Raw genomic sequence first — 18,984 nt, forward strand, 5'->3', positions numbered from 1 at the left:
AGAATACGAAATCTTTAGCGACATAAGCCTTACAATCAATCGAATACAACATTCACGTGGGCAATATTAGACAGTTTAAGCACCCAATTCCCACAGCTGACTAAATGTCCCATTGACCAGCATTCATTGAAACACATACTTTGTAGAAGAAAAAAAAAGTCCGCTTTCCAAAGGCTTGTCCAAAAAGGATTGTGTTCTCTGAAACAAAATCAAAAAAAAACCCCCCAAACAAAACCAATGCAGGTTGAGGGTGTTTATCAGAAAGTTAAGCATGCCAAAAAGGTGTTTCGTGCGAATTCAAACCTAAAGCCAAGGTACCACATAATCACATTACCAACTAGTTGGGGTAATACTAGATGAGCCTTCTCTTCAATGGAATGCTACTGCACAATGGAACATCAATAAGTGAAATCTTGAGAGTGCACAAATCCAAAATTAGTGGCAACTTCTGCACAGAGCAAACATATTGACTATCAGCTGTAGAGTTTGCCCAAACTGTTTGATTACATCACCAGACTGAAGTTTCCACGTTCAAAAAGCTTTTCTCAATCCCTAAAATTCCTTTCTAACATCATGAGACAGTTTCCTTAATAAAATTGGGTACATGAGAGTATCAGGGAAAATAGTGAATGTTTTTAAAGCCACAGCTCACTTTTTAAACATGTCGAAAAAAAACCTTAAAAAAATACTTGCTGTTTTTCTAGCAAAACAAACAAAACAAAACAAGCCCCCAAATAATTAAACAACCAAGCAAACACAAACCACAGTACAGAGATGGATCATCATGCTTTCATCTGCATTAACTATCACATCGAGTTTAACTGGGATGCTTCTCAACTTGAAAACTGTGATACGGGAGAATGTCACTTGAATGGGTCATTTTGAATTTGGGTTTCACTTTGCTGCATATTATAACAGAGTATACTTATTACGATACAGTGTAGCACATCTATCAGAAAATAAATGTAAGATCCTTTACCCCGTCTCCTTAAAGTTAAAGGTGTGACATCATAAAGGGTGTCAATGGCTGCATGTTTACAGTGCACACTTAACATTATGAAGTATGTCCCTTAACAAATCTCAGGGGTTCTCTGGCAAGCTCCTTGTCTTCACCTTTTCTTCGGTGGATTAGCTGTGCGCGGTGGAGTGACAGGGCGTCCTGAATTGAGTCCCACCATACTGGTACTTAGCTTTCTTTCAGATGGTTTCAATATCTTAAAGCAAAAAGTTGTTTAACAGCATTACATAATAATCAAAGAAAATCATCTCAACGACAGACTTTTCAATAATTATATGAACTGCAAAAACAAACCCCAAAAGTAGAAAACAGCAGCTCCACAAATATCTGACATTTCTCAAGAGTGCATTTGTTGGAACATCTGAATACTACTATTGCCATTCCACTGATCACACAGTAACTTAGTAACTCAATCATACAAATCCTACACACTACCCAATCCTTAAGATAAGGATTTTGCTTGTTTGGTGACGCTCAGGGGTTAGTTACTCCTGGTTATGCGCTCAGAAATTGCTCCTGGCTTGGGGGGACCATATGGGATGCCAGGGATCGAACCCAGGTCCGTGCTGAGTTAACTGTGTGCAAGGCAAACACCCTTCTGCTTGCTGTTCTATCGCTCAGGCCATAAGGATTCTTTTTTTGAACCCCAAATTAGTGTCTTGTGGAAAGAACACTGGTTGAAAGGTTAAAAAACCTAGTTCAAACTAGATTCAAAGCTATCATTTTCCCTCTATTTACATAGCAGGACAATTATCATAAACATTCACAAATTTTTATAGGAGCCAAGAGTAGTTTTAGGATTATACTAGGGGTCAAGGCTACCTCTGCTGGAATGGAACGTAGCACTTCATGAACTACCTTCCAGAATGTCATTTGAAGGCTATATAAGGCAGTGTTTACTCCGGGCAGTGCTCAGGAGACTAACCACGGTGCCCAGATTCAAACTGGGGGCAGCCAAGTGCAAGAAAAGCGCCTTAACCCAGTACACGTCTCCAGATGCAGACCTTATTACTTTTTAAAGTGCACATAGATCTTTAAAAGTAGCATAATACTTTAAGGGCTAGAGAGAGACTTCAAAAGGCTGGAGCACATACGTTGCATTGCAAGGGGCCTAATGCATGTCCAAACTCCCCACAGTCACTGCTAGGTGACCCTTGATGCCCACCAAGAACCCAGGTCCTCTAACTAAGCCTTAGTACTTGAACCATCACGGCAGCCATGAGCCAGCCAATGTGCAGGCAGGAGAGCCCTGTCCCTGATAACAATATCCTCAAAGTAAAATTCATAAACCCATACAGCCTTTTGTGCTGTTTCACATATATCCACTTCTTTAAGTGGTACAATCAATGCAGATACAGCGGATATATTTAAATTAGGTAGGACAGACAATCACGAATTCTATCCCCCTTCTCCAAACACAAGCATTGTTTCCATGAGTTGTACTTAGCCATTTCTGCTTCTATTGCCCAAACTCTCTGTCATTGTCAGGCAATCCACTATTTTTACTTATTGAGTTGTTTTATTCTAGCTATAGCTTATAATGAAACCATCCAATAAGTGCTCTTTTGTACAGTGTTTTCAGACGATGTCTTATGTTTGTATATTCACTTCAAGTATGTATTAGTACTTCAATAACTTGACTGCAAAACAAAATAATGAGTATGTTTTTTTTTTGTTTTGGTTTTGGGTCACACCCAGCAGCGCTCAGGAGGTTACTCCTGGCTCCCACGCTCAGAAATCGCTCCTGGCAGACTCGGGGGACCATATAGGAATATAGGATACCAGGATTTCGAACCAATTGACCTTCTGCCATGAAAGGCAAATGCCTCACCTCCATGCTATCTCTCTGGCCCAATAAGTATCCTATTTTAAATGTATCTATTTCCAAATCTTTTCCTTATGTATCTAGTTAGACTGTGGGGTCATTGTAGCAATTTAAACACTTAACTGTTCTGCAAAAAAATGTTAGAAAGTAGCTTTATCTTTTTCTGGGGGGGGGGAGGGGGGGCATCAGCGAAGCTCAGGGGTACCTGGCTCTGCGCATCGGCTCCTGGCTTGGGGACCCCATGGGACGCTGGGGGGATCAAACCCTCAGTTTCATCCGGGGTCAGCCGCGTGCCCTACCACTGTGCCATCGCTCAACCCTAGTAGCTTTTATCTTCTAACATTCCCATCATTAATGTTTAAAGCTCCTAATTTCTCTACATTCTCACTTTGATGTTTTAAGTAATACTTATGGTAAATTCAGAGTTAAAAATATATTGAAACGATCAAGATTTATTCCAAAGAAATATATATTTTCCATATGTGTTGCAAAGAGTTATGAAGCATTTCTTAGACCTATTTAAATCACATACCTTGGTAAAAAATATATTAATTCGATTCCACAAAGGCAATTGATGATGCCACTGATGACTATCCTCAAATTATGAAAAACCAATCTATAATTCAATTGTAATAGTTTGAAAGAAAAACAGTAAAAAAAAAAAAAAACAGGAAAAACGGCAAAGCTCTTCTCCATTTAAAGAGAAATACAGGATATGTGTGGTAGGGATAGAAAATAACCTTTGCAAAAACTAAAGTTTCAAAGTTGTTTTTTTAATCTATGTAACAGAAATTTCTAATGAGCCAATAAGTATTGCTTTTCAAAATAAACCTGATTTTCTTTACATGCTAAAAGAACACAAACTATAATCAAGATCCTGGCATCTGCTCTAATTGGACATCGAATCATTAAAAAATTTCTCTTTACATACCCTGAAACGAAGCACATCCAGCGTCCTCATCCACACCTCATCATTCCACCGGGCATTATCAAATTCGCCACAGTAATTTGGGGGCTGAAAAATAGGGGGTCACCAACTGTCGTTTAGCAAAAAATTCATATCCATCTTCCACCACCTAGCAAAGGAAATTTCAAAAGAAATGTCAAAATGCCAGCGCCATTCTTTGCTTCTCAACTGTCCATACTAACTGAAATTGACACACACAGACCAAGGAATGGCTGTTTCCTTTGGAAACTGGACTGGGGAGAAGGAGGGAGAGAGCAGCCACAAGCCCAGTGTTTACAAGGCATGCAGCGCCCCAGATCAAACCAACAGTGGAATGAACGCAAAACATGCACTGCAGCACTTTGACCTTTTGTCCCAGTGCCCGAGTTTCTTCTTAAATTCTACTTAGGTGACTGCAAATGGCATGTCTTTTGTATACTAGAATACTCTTAGCATAAGTACTTATATTACTATTGAGATTTTAAAATCATGCTACTTCCAAAATTCTCCATCAGAAAGAATATGTGTGCTAACAGTGTGCGTGCTAACAGTGTGCAATATCTCTAAAGAGCTAGGATAAGTATTTAATAGATGTACTTATCGCATTCAATCATATTTAACTATATTATTAAATATAGCCACACACAATGCTACTCAGGACATATGCCTGGTTCTGTGCTCAGGCATACTCATGATGATGTTTGGGGGGATGTGATGTGATGAAGAGGTTGAACTGGAGGCAGCCATACCAAGGCAAGTGGCCTCCTCTCCTCACTGTACTCTCCTACCCCTCCATTCAGGGTTGGCTGTGTTTATTGTCATTTCACGTTGTGAGATCAAGTTACAGTTTTACCTTCAATAACTTGATTGCCTAACAATATGGCACTTACTGAGTATTCAATTTTTTTTTCTTTTGGTTTTTGAGCCACACCCTGTGATGCTCAGGGGTTACTCCTGGCTAGGCACTCAGAAATCACTCCTAGCTTAGGGGACCATATTGGACACCAAGGATTGAACCAAGGTCTGTCCTGAATCGGCCGCATGCAAGGCAAACGCCCTACCGCTGTGCTATCGCTCCAGCCCAAACGAGTATCCTTTTTTAATTAAATTCTATACCTAAATTTCCTGGATCCCAATACATTCAATATAAAAAATCAATTTGTATCAAAGTATTAAAATATCAAAGAACTTTAAATTCATACCTGATGAGCTCTACAAATCAAGTCTAAATCATGACGATTCAGAAATTTACTGACTACATCAGCTCCAAAAGTAAAAGAAACTCCACGGTCATTTTCTCCCCAGCCCTGTACATCCTTATCAGGATCGGACCACAGTAAATCACAGAGCAAACCTTTAAAGAATAAATACATAGAAATAAAACACAAAGCACAAAAAATAAAACACATCTATTACATTGCTTACCCATTAGTATCTATAGTCACTTGCCCCATAAAATCTCAATCTATCAAACTTCATCACTCTTTTTGAAAGAAAACATGCAAATAAAATCTTATGTGGCCACTTAAAGGAGTACTTTCTAATTCCACATGTCGGAAATGTGTTAAAAATCAGTTGATCTTTTGTACATAATTTATCCATACAATCGATCCAGAAACAATCCCTAGCAAACTCATCCTTTTGTGCACAGGTTCTACCATTTCATTAGTATACTTTATCCCCAAGCCACTAACACACAACTTTATCCTCAATCCTTTTGTTCTTCCACATAATAATCTTCAAGATCAGTTTCCACATTAACTCCATTAATTCACAAGATTTTACTGGGATTGTATCTGATCTATAGGTTAATTTGAGGGCAGTAATTAATTTCCTACTAACGCCTAAAGTTTTTATATAAATTATGTGGAATAAAAATCAAAACATCCTGGCTTTCAAAAAAGAATGCTTTGGGTTTATGGGAAGAGAGAAAAAAAATGTATATATATATATTAATTTTGGGTTCACACCTGGCAGCGCTCAGGGGTTACTCCTGGCTCTGGTGCTCAGAAATCACTCCTAGCATACAAGGGGAAACCATATGGGAAAACGGGATTCAAACCACTGTCTGTCCTGGATCAGCTGCATGTGAGGCAAACGCCCTAACGCTGTGCTATCTCTCTGGCCCTAAGAGATCTAAAAATTTAGGTGTCTCCATCATAATTTCGTCGAATACATTTTATGATAAACTTAGGGCCCTGATGAGAATATCAAGTGAAAAGGTTCATAAACAAGCTCTTTATCAAACATTTTTAGTAAGCAGGGAGGGTGTGGGGAGAAAAATATTAAAAAGATGATTCAAAACAAAAGTCAGGAGTAGTTTGCAGAGACCTCCCAAAGAGAAGTAGAGCTATCCCCAGCAGAAATGTATCCTTTGAATTTCTGGTGCAATGAATTGAACCAATGCCTCCCACAAGGCAGAGTATCACACTGAGCAGTATTCCCAGCCCAGAAGTAGGTAACTTGTGTACTTTCAAGGACTGTAAACAAGTGTGAAATGACAACACTGAGCCACTTACACTCAGAAGATGACACAATAAAAGTTTAAGATTTAAGGTTGACAGTCAAAGAAAACTCAAAATTGTAGTGGGTGTTAACTTGGTGATCTAGACTTAATTTCCAGGAACTAGAGTGAGTGAGGGGTGAGGTGATGTGAGTGAGTGAGTGTGTGTGTTGTGTGGTGTGTGTGAGAGAAGAGAGCGAGAGGAGAGAGAGAGGAGAGAGATGAGAGAGGAGAGAGAGAGAAAGAGAGAGAAGGGGGGGAGAGTAGGGGGGGGGAGAGGAGAGAAACAGAGAGAGAGAGAGAGAGAGAGAGAGAGAGAGAGAGAGAGAATGAGTTCCCAGAACTTACTTGGTCCTTCACCTGTCCCTCCTATCTCTTCATACCCTAAGAGAAGATTTTTAACTTGTCCATTTTAAGTTTTTATTTTTTTACAATCTAAAATCTTTAAATGAAAAGAAAAAAACAGCTTCATTTTGAGTCATAATACAGCTTGCCTTGATGGTGGAATTATTTCAAGTTCTCTTGTAGAAGTCATTGGCACTGGACTCAATTTCTATCATTATGTCCTAAGTTCCTGCTATAAAGCTTTAGGAAATTCACAACCAAAAAAGTCTCAGATTACCACAGTTTATAAAAGCTGAATTTTGTTTGTTTGTTTTTTGGGCCCACACTCGGTGATGCTCAGGGGTTACTCCTGGTTATTGCATGCAGAAACTGCTCCTGGCTTGGGGGACCATATGGGATGCTGGGGGATTGAACTGCGGTCCATCTGGGTCAGCCGTGTGCAAGACAGATGCCTTACCGCTTGCGCCACTCTCCGGCCTGGATATTTTTTTAAACCGGGAATATATATGCATTCATACTGCACTGAGTGGAACTTGGGCTAACATTCTGTGAGCAAAAAGGGGTAGAGTTTTTAGGTGTCGAACAGCAAACTAGAGGGAAGACCAACCACGTGAGAGAGGGGAACTAACGGAAGGTGTAGTATTAGCTGTGCCGTGTCACTTTGAGAGTCAGAGTTTAAAAGGAATCTTTGGTGATAATTATGTTCGTAATCCTTCCTGGTAGAAGGGAGAGAACAGGGAGATTTTCTTATGTCTACTCTTTCTCAATGACCTGCACTTCAAAATAATCCTCACTAATTCCTTTTTGCTTAAATAAAAACAGGTGTTATTTGGAGGTATAGAGAAAGAGAGAGGGCACGCGGGGGAGAGAGCGGGCGCGCAAGAGCTGGTACTCAGAGTATAGGCTTCTCCAAAGCACAGAGGCCCAGTACACAACCCAGCATGGAAGTAGGAAAGTTCAGTTCAGTGGGCCACACGTGCTCGGGCCCCATGTCACCAGATTGCATGTGTGCCTCACACTAACTCTTTAAGAGGCTCTCTCTCTCATCCTCTTCCCCCAACCCTCCTTTCCCAATCTCTATTGCTCTCACAACATGCTTGACTTCAATGTCTTGGGAATGATGTGAATTCCTCTGGAATTAATCTGTACTATATATATCTGTACTTCATACTACTATATGACAGTTTGTTTAAATACACTCAAATATGTGTCACACTCAATGTGTCACTTTGGTATTTAAGCTTGTTCGGGGCCACACTAGGGTGGGAACAGAGCAGTGGTCAGTCATATGGGAGCCAAGTGCCTTCACCCCTATAGTATCTCTTTGCACCCCCCACCCCACCAATGGGTCATGCTTAAAACTGATTTAGATCTGAACTAAGTGACCAATAGAAACTGCAGAAATATTGGAATATTACAATTCTGTTATTTATAAACCAGCATATTTTAAAATAAATACCATAGTATTTAAGTAAGTTTCTTTTAGTATCAAATCCAGTTTTCAAGAGAAGTAGTATCTAAATATGGTAGACCATGTGCTTCTTCTACTTTGTAATAATTCAAAGTTGTTACATATGAGACTAAGCTATGAGGCTTATTACAAAATGCAAATCACATCTGTACCAAGAAACAAAAGGATCGCCTATAATTGTTAATAAGGATTACATTTAATCAAAAGTAACATTTGGAATGATGCCTATGGCAGGCCAGTACACTCACTGAGCAGGAAACCAAGTCAAATTTCTTAAGAGCTATTTTAGGGATTTAGCCATATTTTTTGCTCATATTTATATAGCTTGACTGATCATATAAGTAAATTTAATGCTCTTTAGATCTTTTAAACCTTAAAAGTGGGATTTTAATATAGTAACCTAAACCCAACCATAATTCTATGAACAATTCTTTACAAAATCACTAGTAAACAATCCTTTAATAAGATGACCCCCCATAAATATACTCTTTCTAATACATGAAATCATGTCTAGACTTTATGTCACTCTAGACAAGCCTTACTGATGAACAGAGCACCTCAAGGGCACCTCTGGCAACAATGGCACAAATAATCCCATTATGTACTATTTTCAGATAAGTGTGGTATAAACTGAGGGTGAGGATATGTGAATACTTCTAAGATTAGTTATAAAAGTTTCTAGTGGTTAATCAATAGCAATTTGCTCTCAACTTGAATTCTGTTGCTGTTCTGACTTGCTTAACTAAACTAAGAACTGCGGTCAATTTCTGAATGGTCAATTTCCACATGTACAAATCTAATTACTTTCATAAAACTTGTTGCATCTCTAGAATCTTAATTCCGAAGGTCTTTTACTAGAGACTGCAGAACAAGCAGAAAAACCCACCAGCTAAGAAAGAAAAATCATCTGACTCATTTTTTAAACAAATTTTTGAAGGATATAACAATATGAATAGGACAATAACCAGTAAGTGAGAAATTTGTAAATACTGCAGGGTCTTTAGTGTTAAGTAGTGCTATAAACCATAGCATTATCAGATAGAAAACTTCTAGTTTTCAATTTTGAGTAATAATTAGTGCAAGGTAAAACACATTACTCTTATCTTCTATTAACTACAAAGTAAAGCTCCATTACATATACAAATCCTACTTATGTTAGACATAAATTTAAAGATATTCTAGTGTTTTAATTGTAATGCTTCATTAAAGTCCTCTACACACCTGTATCTGGGACATCAGTGGGTCTCATAATTCTCCGGATCTGTTCCATAGACTGCAGGTCTGGTGACAGTCCTAGAAATAAAAGGAGGATTTATAGTACATAGTACAACTTGCTTCTAAATCACTCAAAAGAAAAAATTTTATCCAAGTAGATTCCTAGTAAAATCTAAGTTAGTGCCAGTGTGCCTTCCAGAGGCTGTCTTTCTGAGTCACAGACCTTCTTACGTTCCACGAATAGCCTCAACAAAAAAGTTGTTAGGGTTGAGAAGGGTAAACAAGGCACCCCAGTACATTTTGCTGTCCTTTAAAACAGCACATCACCGTAAACACCTGGGTTAAAACACCTGGGTATGCCATCCAAGTATCTCCACGGGAAACAATGGCACATTCCATATTGTTGAATTTCTATTTTAACCTACGTTAATATGCACATTTACAATTTCTTTTATTTTTTGGCAGTTTTTTCTAGTTTTTCTCAGTGTTTCAATTAATATACTGAATTGTTATTTTTATCAACAAATAATTTATTCAAGGCAAGAAGAGTTTGTTTTAAAAATTTCCTCACTTTAAATTCTTCTTGCAAATAGATGAAAAAATAATTTAAGCATTTTCATTAATTTATACTTCTGTATTTGAAAAAAAATCAGTATTATAAACAAACCACTTAATAAACATTCAGGTTTCATTCTCTAGAATCTAAGCCCCCCCTATTTTCCAACACATATTTAAGTCAAGCTGGGCGAACTTTCACAAACTCCCGCCTCAACTAGATAATATACAAAGACGGTTAGAAGTCCACATCACCTTTGAAAGTCTATTTATCCTCTAAAAGACATGCCTGAACAATCACCCTTGTAATTTCTATCTTTCCAAGTCCCTATGACACAAATAACTAAATCCCCTTGCACTACTCAACATGTTTAGGAAGTCTAATGTTTTAAATTCCTTGAGTGAGAGAAAGAGAAAGGGGGGGGGGGGGGGATGTGGTTTAATGGTGTATAGCCAAGTGCTAAGACAGTTTTTTCAAATGAGCGTTTTATATTCAAATTTTGCAGATTATACAGAATAACCTTTATCACTCTTCCAAAAATTACTTTCAAAAGCAAACACTGCCTCTTGGCAATGTGGGAATATTAAAGTCAATTACATTTAGAGTCTTAATCATTATCTTCCCATTTCTACCACAGCAGGGAATCGCTTTCTGCCCAAATTAAGGCAAAGATGACATTTTGTTCAGACTAAGCTCTGGCCACATTGCTTATTTGTGAAATTCTGTATCAGTAAGTAAAGTTTGCAGTCAATAAAAGATTTCAGTTGTGTCTTAAACCATTTTAGTGACCTGAGTGTTCACAGACGTTACTTTGCTTTCTTACGGTATCTAAATATTACAAGACTTTTCAAAACAGTAAGAACGAGAAAAACCTGTTAGGGACATTTATTAGTCTACCTCCATGACAACAGAAGATCTTCTCGTCCACAATGGCAGCTATAGGCAGACAGTTGAAACAGTCAGTGAAGGTCTTCCACAATTTAATATTAAATCTTCGTTTGCCTAAAAACAGAACAAAACAAAATGAAACTAAAATCGCACCAGTTATTATTGCCAAGCTACCTATTATCTCAGTATTTTCCTTGTATTTATCTAGCACATATATTTCTGTAATTGTACCAAATGTTTTTGAAAGGTAATAAATACAGGTAACAGTATTAGAAAAGCTTGAAGTACTGTGCTATTTCTTGTTTCCAAGCCAGGTAACACTCAGGATCTCACATTCCATACCTCAAAGAAATAACAAGTAGCTTTTTTTTTAAGGTTATTATAATGTAGCTTTGAAATAACACAACAGACCATTAATTTATTCCCTTGCTTCAATGTATACACAAAACATCTAGCCAAAGCAAGCAGTGAAGTGAGATACCCCTGAGATTGCCCATTTTAACTCTACTGTAAGAAACAACACAGCCAAAAATCACAACTAGGATGTTAAAAATGAAAACTTTAGTTACAAACAAGTAACAGCATAAGATAAATCCAATAAAGAATTTCCAACTACTTAACAAACTTATGTTAAGTGAATGGCAACTTTGCACTGAAGCAAATATAATACAGAAAAATCATCATCTTCCTTTAGTTCAGCACCAAGAACTAAACAAAGACAAATTTAAGAGTTAACCTATAACTGTATCTCACAAAGATTCAATTAAAAATTATTTTAAAAAGTTGATTTTCTAAATTTGGTGCTAAGTTACAACAATAAACCTAAGAAAGATGAAAAAACACATGTACTATTTTCCATATACTTTTATGTCCTAACCTGCCTCTCCCAAGTATAACTTTGTAATAAACTGCTTTCACATTATCTTACCAGGTTTGTTGTCATTTCTACCAAGGACATGGACCTCCCTTGTTTATCCTTTAAGAAACTCTATTTCAGATGTAGCACTGGGGAGACATTTCTGTACGAGACACACTACGACCCACTCACTCCCGTATGACGTAAACCATTCCAACCATATTCTACCTCAAAACCAAAAATGCAATTGATATAGGGGGCTGTGGAAGATAAGAGAGGGCACATGCCTGGCATACTGGAGCGCCAGATTGGCTTCCCAGCTCAGCATGGTCCTTTGGGTTGACGAGGTAGACTCCCCAAGTGCCAAGCCAAGAGTAGTCCCTAAGCACTTCCATAATTTCTGGCTGAGTGACCTCCAGTGAGCACAACTACAAGAATAAGCTGGAGCCACAGCCAATGAGTGTGACTGCTAGTTGAGGATATGAGCACCAGTGGTCTCCAACTGTGACTCCTGGGTGCCTCCACCAAGCACGTGACCCCAGCAAATGTGCAAATGGCAACACATTGTGTGACCCTCAACAAGCTACTTAAAAAAAAATTAGCTCCAGTTACATAGGCACATGTGTGCAAACCCATGTGTAATCACAACACTAACAGAACGAGAAAGGTAGCAGAACAGTTTCAACAGTGGAGGTAGAAACTAAAATCCTAATAATGAACTTGAACCTTTAAATAATTTCAGAGAACATCTCAACATTTCTTTTAAAACAGGATAGGATCAAAGGACTGCTGAGAATTAAAAACTGAGTAAACACTAGACTACCAAAGGCCACCATAAGCTGTTTCATTTATTTTCATTAGGAAAACTAATCACAAGTGGACTAAGCTGAAGTTAACCCGAAACATCATCATGAGGAACCCGAAGAACCAATTTAATTAGTAAAATGTTTCTTGTTTCGGGTCCACTTCTCTAAAGTTGGGTTTCATAGATTAGTCTTGGAAAAATTTAGAACATGAAGGAACACCTGTAAAATAAAAAATGATTAATTTTATAAACAAAACTTATTTCTTACTTACATTCATCATAGAAGCCATATATACGATTAATGCTAGCACACTCATGGTTTCCTCTTAAAAGGAAGAAATTCTCTGGGTATTTGATTTTATAAGCCAATAGCAAACAGATGGTTTCCAAAGACTGCTTTCCTCTGTCCACATAGTCTCCTAGGAAAAGATAGTTGGCTTCTGGTGGGAAGCCTCCATATTCAAACAATCGCAGTAAATCTGTATACTGTCCATGAATATCTCCTAGAAAACAGAAAAGGTCAGTTAGCTCAGTAACCATGATAAACAGATTAGATGGAAGAATACTGATGTTTGCATGTTTACATAATCCTCTGTGAGTCTGGACAGACACATGCTCCTAACAAACAGAATATAAACAGACCATCACTTCTGAGAGACAATTCTTGCCCTTTCATACACTGTCTGATCAAGCCAGCGATCTGTTTTCAGAGGTAAGCATACCAGGCAAAGAACTCAAATAGGCCTCTGGCCAAGGGCTCTTGAGGAACGAAGGCCTCAGTCTATCTGCCCAAAAGAAATAAAATCTTTTCACAGCTGAGCCTTGAAATTCAACTTTGGTCCAAGATAGTACCTTGATTGCCTCAAGTAACCTCAAGAAAACCAAGATCCAGGAATTCAGTTTCTTTTTTTCTTTTTTCGGTTTTTGGACCATACCTGGCAGCGTTCATGATGCCCTGGCCCTGTACTCAGAAACCACGCCTGGCAGGCTCGGGGGACTACATGGGATACCAGAGAATGAACCCAGGTTAGTCCCAAGCGAGGCAAATGCCCTACCCATTGTGCTAGCTATCACTTTGGACCCACAAAATTACAATTTTAAGTTAAAAGTTTCTGGTTATTTTGCTCTATAAGGATAGAAAATAAACTAAAAGCATAAATGTCAGCACTATTATTTTAAATATATATGTATTTGTGTTTGAATAAATTAAAACTATTAACAAAAGTTAGAAGATCTTGGATATTACCATAAAATTCTACATATAAATACCCAATTCTCTGTATCCATGGGAACAGATGTTTATAATTTTTTAAAATTTAACTCAATCCACGTCTAGTACTTTTAAACATTATTGTTATACCCATGGCAATGTATTATTTATTACCTAGAAACTTTAACCTTTTGTCCCAATCTGATTGGGATCTGTTTTTACATTATATTGTTACTTTTTATGGGGTTAATGACAACTGAGGGGATTCTGTGGATAAACAGACTCCAATTTTTCCACTTTACCACGAATTTTCCACATACCACAAATTTTCAGCGGTGCTTCCAATTCCAAAAGAATAGGCTGGCTGAGAAAGATCTCCCGGGACTTGATACATAAGCCCCGGACCTCTGCTTCTGTCATCTGCACGATCTTCCCCGGTCGGCATCCCCGTACTAACAAACAATAAAGACAACAGTCAGTTCCTTACCAAAGCCAAAAAGTAAGTCATCCTTTCAGGCCTATCCATAATTTGGAAACCAGATAACCTGGCTGTGTCCTATGGCTAATACTAAGGTTACTCGGTCATTTTTAGCTGGTTTCCATTGATGCTGGTTCCTAATATTGCTCCTAGAGATTACTGGTATGGAAATGAAGTCCTCATCTTCCTCTTCTGTGGCCGAGTGCGCAGAGAACCCCCGTGTTCAAGGTCAGCTTGAGTGTCTGGCTTACTTTCTCAACAAAGTCTTGTACCTTTGCAGAAAACAGAGCAGCTACCCCCAAAATCAATGACTTACTGGCCAGAGTGTAATAGTATAGCCAGTAGGGCATTTGCTCTGCAACGTGGCCAACCAGGACTCAATGCCCAGCATCAGCCATGGCCCTCCAAGTCAGCAAGGAGTGCAGAGCCAAGAGTAGCCCCTCAGCACTGCCAGGAATGGCCCAACACCAAAAAACTTTTAGTAACCACTACCCTCCAATTTCTGACTAAAGCAAAATTTAAAGGGCATTTAAAATTTTTAAATATTAAAAAATATTTAACATATATTTTGTTATTTTTGCCAGGTATTTAACAAATGCTAACTTGCCAGTTAATAAGGGTTTTATATTGAAAGCTTTAAGTTATTTAGATGGAAGAAAGCATTTCTTAAACATGAATCAGCAATAAAATTCATTAAATGACTCCTAGAAACTTCTAGGACAGAGTGAGGAGGAAAGGTGAATGGGGAGGTTTTTTTCCTTTTGCCCTAATGAACTTAAAATCATTTCTTATATTACCTTCCTTTACCAGGTCTTTAAAGAACAGATGTTCTTTAAAAATAGGAGAAACAGAGAAATACAACTCTAAGAGCTAAGTGCATGCTTTAGATGCAGGAGGCCAGGATTTAAGCTCTGGCTCCACAGCCTGGTCCTCTGAACACCAAGTCAGAAGCTTCACACCTGGTGGTAATCAGATATGGCTGTACTATCTCTGCACTATAGCTCTGCCTCTCTGATCACTATTGTATGTATGTATGTATGTATGTATGTATGTATGTATGTATGTATGTATGTATGTATGTATTTTTGGTTTGGGGACCACACCCAGCAGTACTCAGGGGTTACTCCTGGCTTTGCACTCAGAAATTACTCCTGGCAGGCTCAGGGAACCATATAGGATGCCGGGAATTAAACCTGGATGGCTGTGTGCAACGCAAATGCCCTCCCTGCTGTGCTATGGTATATGTGGCCCCTTGTTTTAAATTTTAAATAAAAGTAAAATGGTTTGTTCTTTTGCCTATAATTTTATGAACTCCAGTTAGGTTGCCGTGTTTAGCACTGTTTTTGAATGTATTTTATAGTATGGCTACATCACAGATACTTTTCTACTCTATTTCGGCCATTTCCAGTTTAGGACTATTACAAATGCTATAAATATGTGGTTTATTTCACTGGGCTTAGCATAAATAGAACTGCAATTGATGCACCACAGGCAAGGCTCTGTTAAATAGTAAATATTAGTTCTACAAAGTGATTACACTAATTCACAATTTCAATTCCATCAGTAGCAATGTAGTACAACTCTCATCACTGAATACTATCTTTAAATTTTCTTACTTTTTCTTTTTTGGAACACACCCAGCAATGCTCTGACCCATCCCGAAGCAGTGACCTGAAGCAAGCTGGGGTCAGCCACATGCTAGTCATGTGCCCTAACTGCTGTCCTACCAATCTCTGGCCCTCAATCATTTTCTGATGTGGACATGCATATTTCATTGTATTTCCTTTATTGCCTCTTCAAGAGGTATTTCCGTATTTTATTTCACTGAATAACTACTGAACTCTGCTTTATCAGTTCAAAAGTTGATTTACAAACAACCTCCCACTGGATAACCTGGTACTATTCTGTTTGTCACACAACATAAGGTTAACAGAGTAGCAATGTCTTCACCAGAGGCACATGGGAGGATGCAGAAGAGCTGTGTCCGTGTAGAATTCTCAACACTAGCATGCTGCTTTTCCCAAAGTCAACATGTGTGATCTGCAGCAGCAGTAATGGCATCATTATTCAACCCAATGAGAAACCATTGGAGAAAGGAGAGTCCCAGGGTAGATTTTTACTTTTTTAGAATTTTTTCCCCCACATAATGGTAGCACCCTATCATTTTTGTGTTTACAACAAAAAAATATTGGCATAAAAACAACAATTGTGCACTGAAATACTCTAGATGCTGTATTGTTTTAGCCTATGTCATTAGATATAGTTCATTTCAATTTTGTTTATGGCATGAGATAACAATGGAATTTTTTCTCTGTAAAAACTCAATCACTTTAGTACCATTCACTACATGGGTCGATCTTCACTGACTGCCTTGACTGCCTGGCAGAAAAAATTCAGATTACCATATAGGATGAGTCTTTTTCCAGCATTGCAGTCATTAATCTATTTTTACACCCGTACTACACAGACTTAATTATTGTGGCTTTTTATAGTTTGGGAATCTGAAAATATACAAGCATTTATTTCCATTTCGTTAATAACTCAATTCTGCAGTTTTTACTTCACCAGTGACACCAACTACTAAATCCTTCCTTATTTTTTGTAATTTTCAGCTATGATGTATTCAGAGTTCCTGATAAAATTCGTCGTCTCTGGGCTGAGAGATAGTTCAAAGGGCTAAGTGGAGGCCTTGCACGTAGGCTCAGGATAAAATTTGTCATCTCTGGGCTGGAGAGATAGCTCAAAGGGCTGCGTGGACAGACGCCTTGCATGCAGGAGGCTTGGGTTCAATCCCCAGCACCAAGTATTCCCCAAGCATTGCTGGGAGTGACTTCGGGAATAGCTCCTGAGTATCTTTAGGTGTCGCCAAAAGCAACAAAAACGTTTTCATTCCATCTTTTAAAACCTTTTATCTTGAGCATATTAAACCAGCTAAAAAGTCTGTGATAATTCTAATACTTGGAAGTTGTTCATTTTCTAATCTTGCCTCACTGCTTGTCCCACAATGTTCCAGTGACTGACATATTAGATAATAAGTAAAAAATAAAAGTTCTAGAATCTTACTTCAAGAGGAGGACTGTTTCAGCGCTAGACAACCAGTGATTCCACTCCATTTTTTGAGGGCTAGTTGGTATCAAGTTTGCCTTCAATCTTAAAAAGTGGCTATTATGGGATGTCAAGAGAGCCTTTTAGAGTGCAATGCAGGTCCCTGCAACCTGGCAGAGCAGGTTTCAACTGTGGTCTCTCTTGCCCTAGATGGAGGCTGCAATCTTAGCTCAGATCTTTAAATTCCCAGGTACTGTTTTCTTCTGGGTTTCTAAGAATCTTCTTTCTTCCTGCCTTACAAGTGTGTCTTAGAGGTCAGCCAGTGGCTTCGTGGGGCACTTGACTGCAGATTGAGGTTAAGAGTCTATGCATCTGCCGAATGCTCTAAAAAGGCTGACTTGAGCTCTTCTCAACAGTACAGCTCACTGACACTTTTTCTGACATGGCCACTCCCTCTGCCTTCAGGAAAAGGATGAGCGTTCTATAGTTTTAAATGCTTCCTTGTCTCAAAGATCGAAACCCACAAACTCTTCCTGTAATGGTTTTCAAGACTGAAAAGGTTGTGTAAGAACAGAACACATACCAAGTATGGTTATTGGGACACCATGGTAATTAGTATCACTACTGAAAGAATTTTGAGGAATGCCATGCCAAGGAGGAGACTCTAAGATCTAATCGCTGACTTTACCTGAGTCATACAACTTTGAACAGGAACACTGCCACGGTCTCTGACTCATGTTAGAAAGACACCATTAAGGTTTCCTGTCATTTTTGTGCCATGGGGTTCTTTTCTTTTAACCCTGTTTCCTAATGTAAAATTAATTTACAATTCACACAAAAATAGGCACCGAGACTAATCTGAGACTTCCGCTTTATCATTTTTCCTTTTCTAAGGTAAACATAATTTCGTGACATTGTCCAGAAATAGTTTGACGAGAACACAGCCACTCTCACTTGCTGCCCTGATGTCTGCGGGTGAATTTGTACAGTACTGGGAGCAACCATAGAAACCACTCATTCGGGCACTCCCAATGGCGCCTGGTTTCTCCTCAGATTATAAACAACAGAGGTAGTTTATGACTCAATGCTCCAGTGTCATGTTTATTGTTTTTCTGTTAACAGTATTTATTTCAAGAGCATAGCCAACATCAAGGGGAAAAAATGGAATGTGAATATTGTGCTTTTAGGCAGAGTGGAAAGGGATTAAAATACTCAGATAGCTGGGGGTTCTGTGTTTTGAACATTTTCTATGCTAAAACCATACAATTCTGGACTTGAGAGTCCAATGGCGCTAGAGTAGCCCCTGAGCACCATGGATGCGGCCCCCAAGCAAAAGGAAGAAATACATCTTCATAATGCCTGATGGATACTCATCACACTATTTCAAACTCACAGGAAAGCCATGATCAGAAAATAACTTTAATGTAAATAATTTGATCATAGCAGGATTTCTTCACAGAAACAGAAATGAAGTTGCAACCCCAGGGAGAATATAACTGGCTTGTGAGCAAGCCAGATGAGAACCATCTTCAAACTTTAAGAACTGCATGTTTAATTGGAAAAGAGAGAAGATCATAGATCCAAAGACAATAAACTATAAAGATGATTAACCCTTTTGAAAGGTTCCTGAAGGACACACAAACACCATTTAAGGGCCAGAGAGTAAAAAAAAAAAACCAGGGTTAAAGTACTAGTCAGTTGTCTGCAGTCAACTGCAGTTTGGTTCCTGGCACTGCACATGGTGTCCCCCAAGCACAGAACTGTGAGCACTAAGTCCAGAGTACTGATAAGTGGGCCCCAAACAACCCTCCACCCACCTAAAA

The 18,984-nt window shown here is 38.5% G+C and overlaps 1 protein-coding gene across 1 annotated transcript in view; it reads right to left on the reverse strand.

The window, feature by feature from the left end:
- Nucleotides 1-259: 259 nt before the first annotated feature.
- Nucleotides 260-18,984, reverse strand: part of PPP1CB (protein phosphatase 1 catalytic subunit beta) — a 34,150-nt gene continuing 15,425 nt past the window's right edge. Inside the window, 8 exon segments of the mRNA XM_049784241.1 lie at nt 260-1,214; nt 3,790-3,867; nt 3,869-3,919; nt 4,992-5,143; nt 9,330-9,401; nt 10,777-10,881; nt 12,701-12,931; nt 13,959-14,090. Of these exon segments, the coding sequence (XP_049640198.1) occupies nt 1,110-1,214; nt 3,790-3,867; nt 3,869-3,919; nt 4,992-5,143; nt 9,330-9,401; nt 10,777-10,881; nt 12,701-12,931; nt 13,959-14,090 (926 nt within the window). The 3' untranslated portion in view covers nt 260-1,109.

This window comes from Suncus etruscus, chromosome 12, assembly GCF_024139225.1.
Source record: "Suncus etruscus isolate mSunEtr1 chromosome 12, mSunEtr1.pri.cur, whole genome shotgun sequence".
In the NCBI taxonomy this organism is placed as follows: Eukaryota; Metazoa; Chordata; class Mammalia; order Eulipotyphla; family Soricidae; genus Suncus; species Suncus etruscus.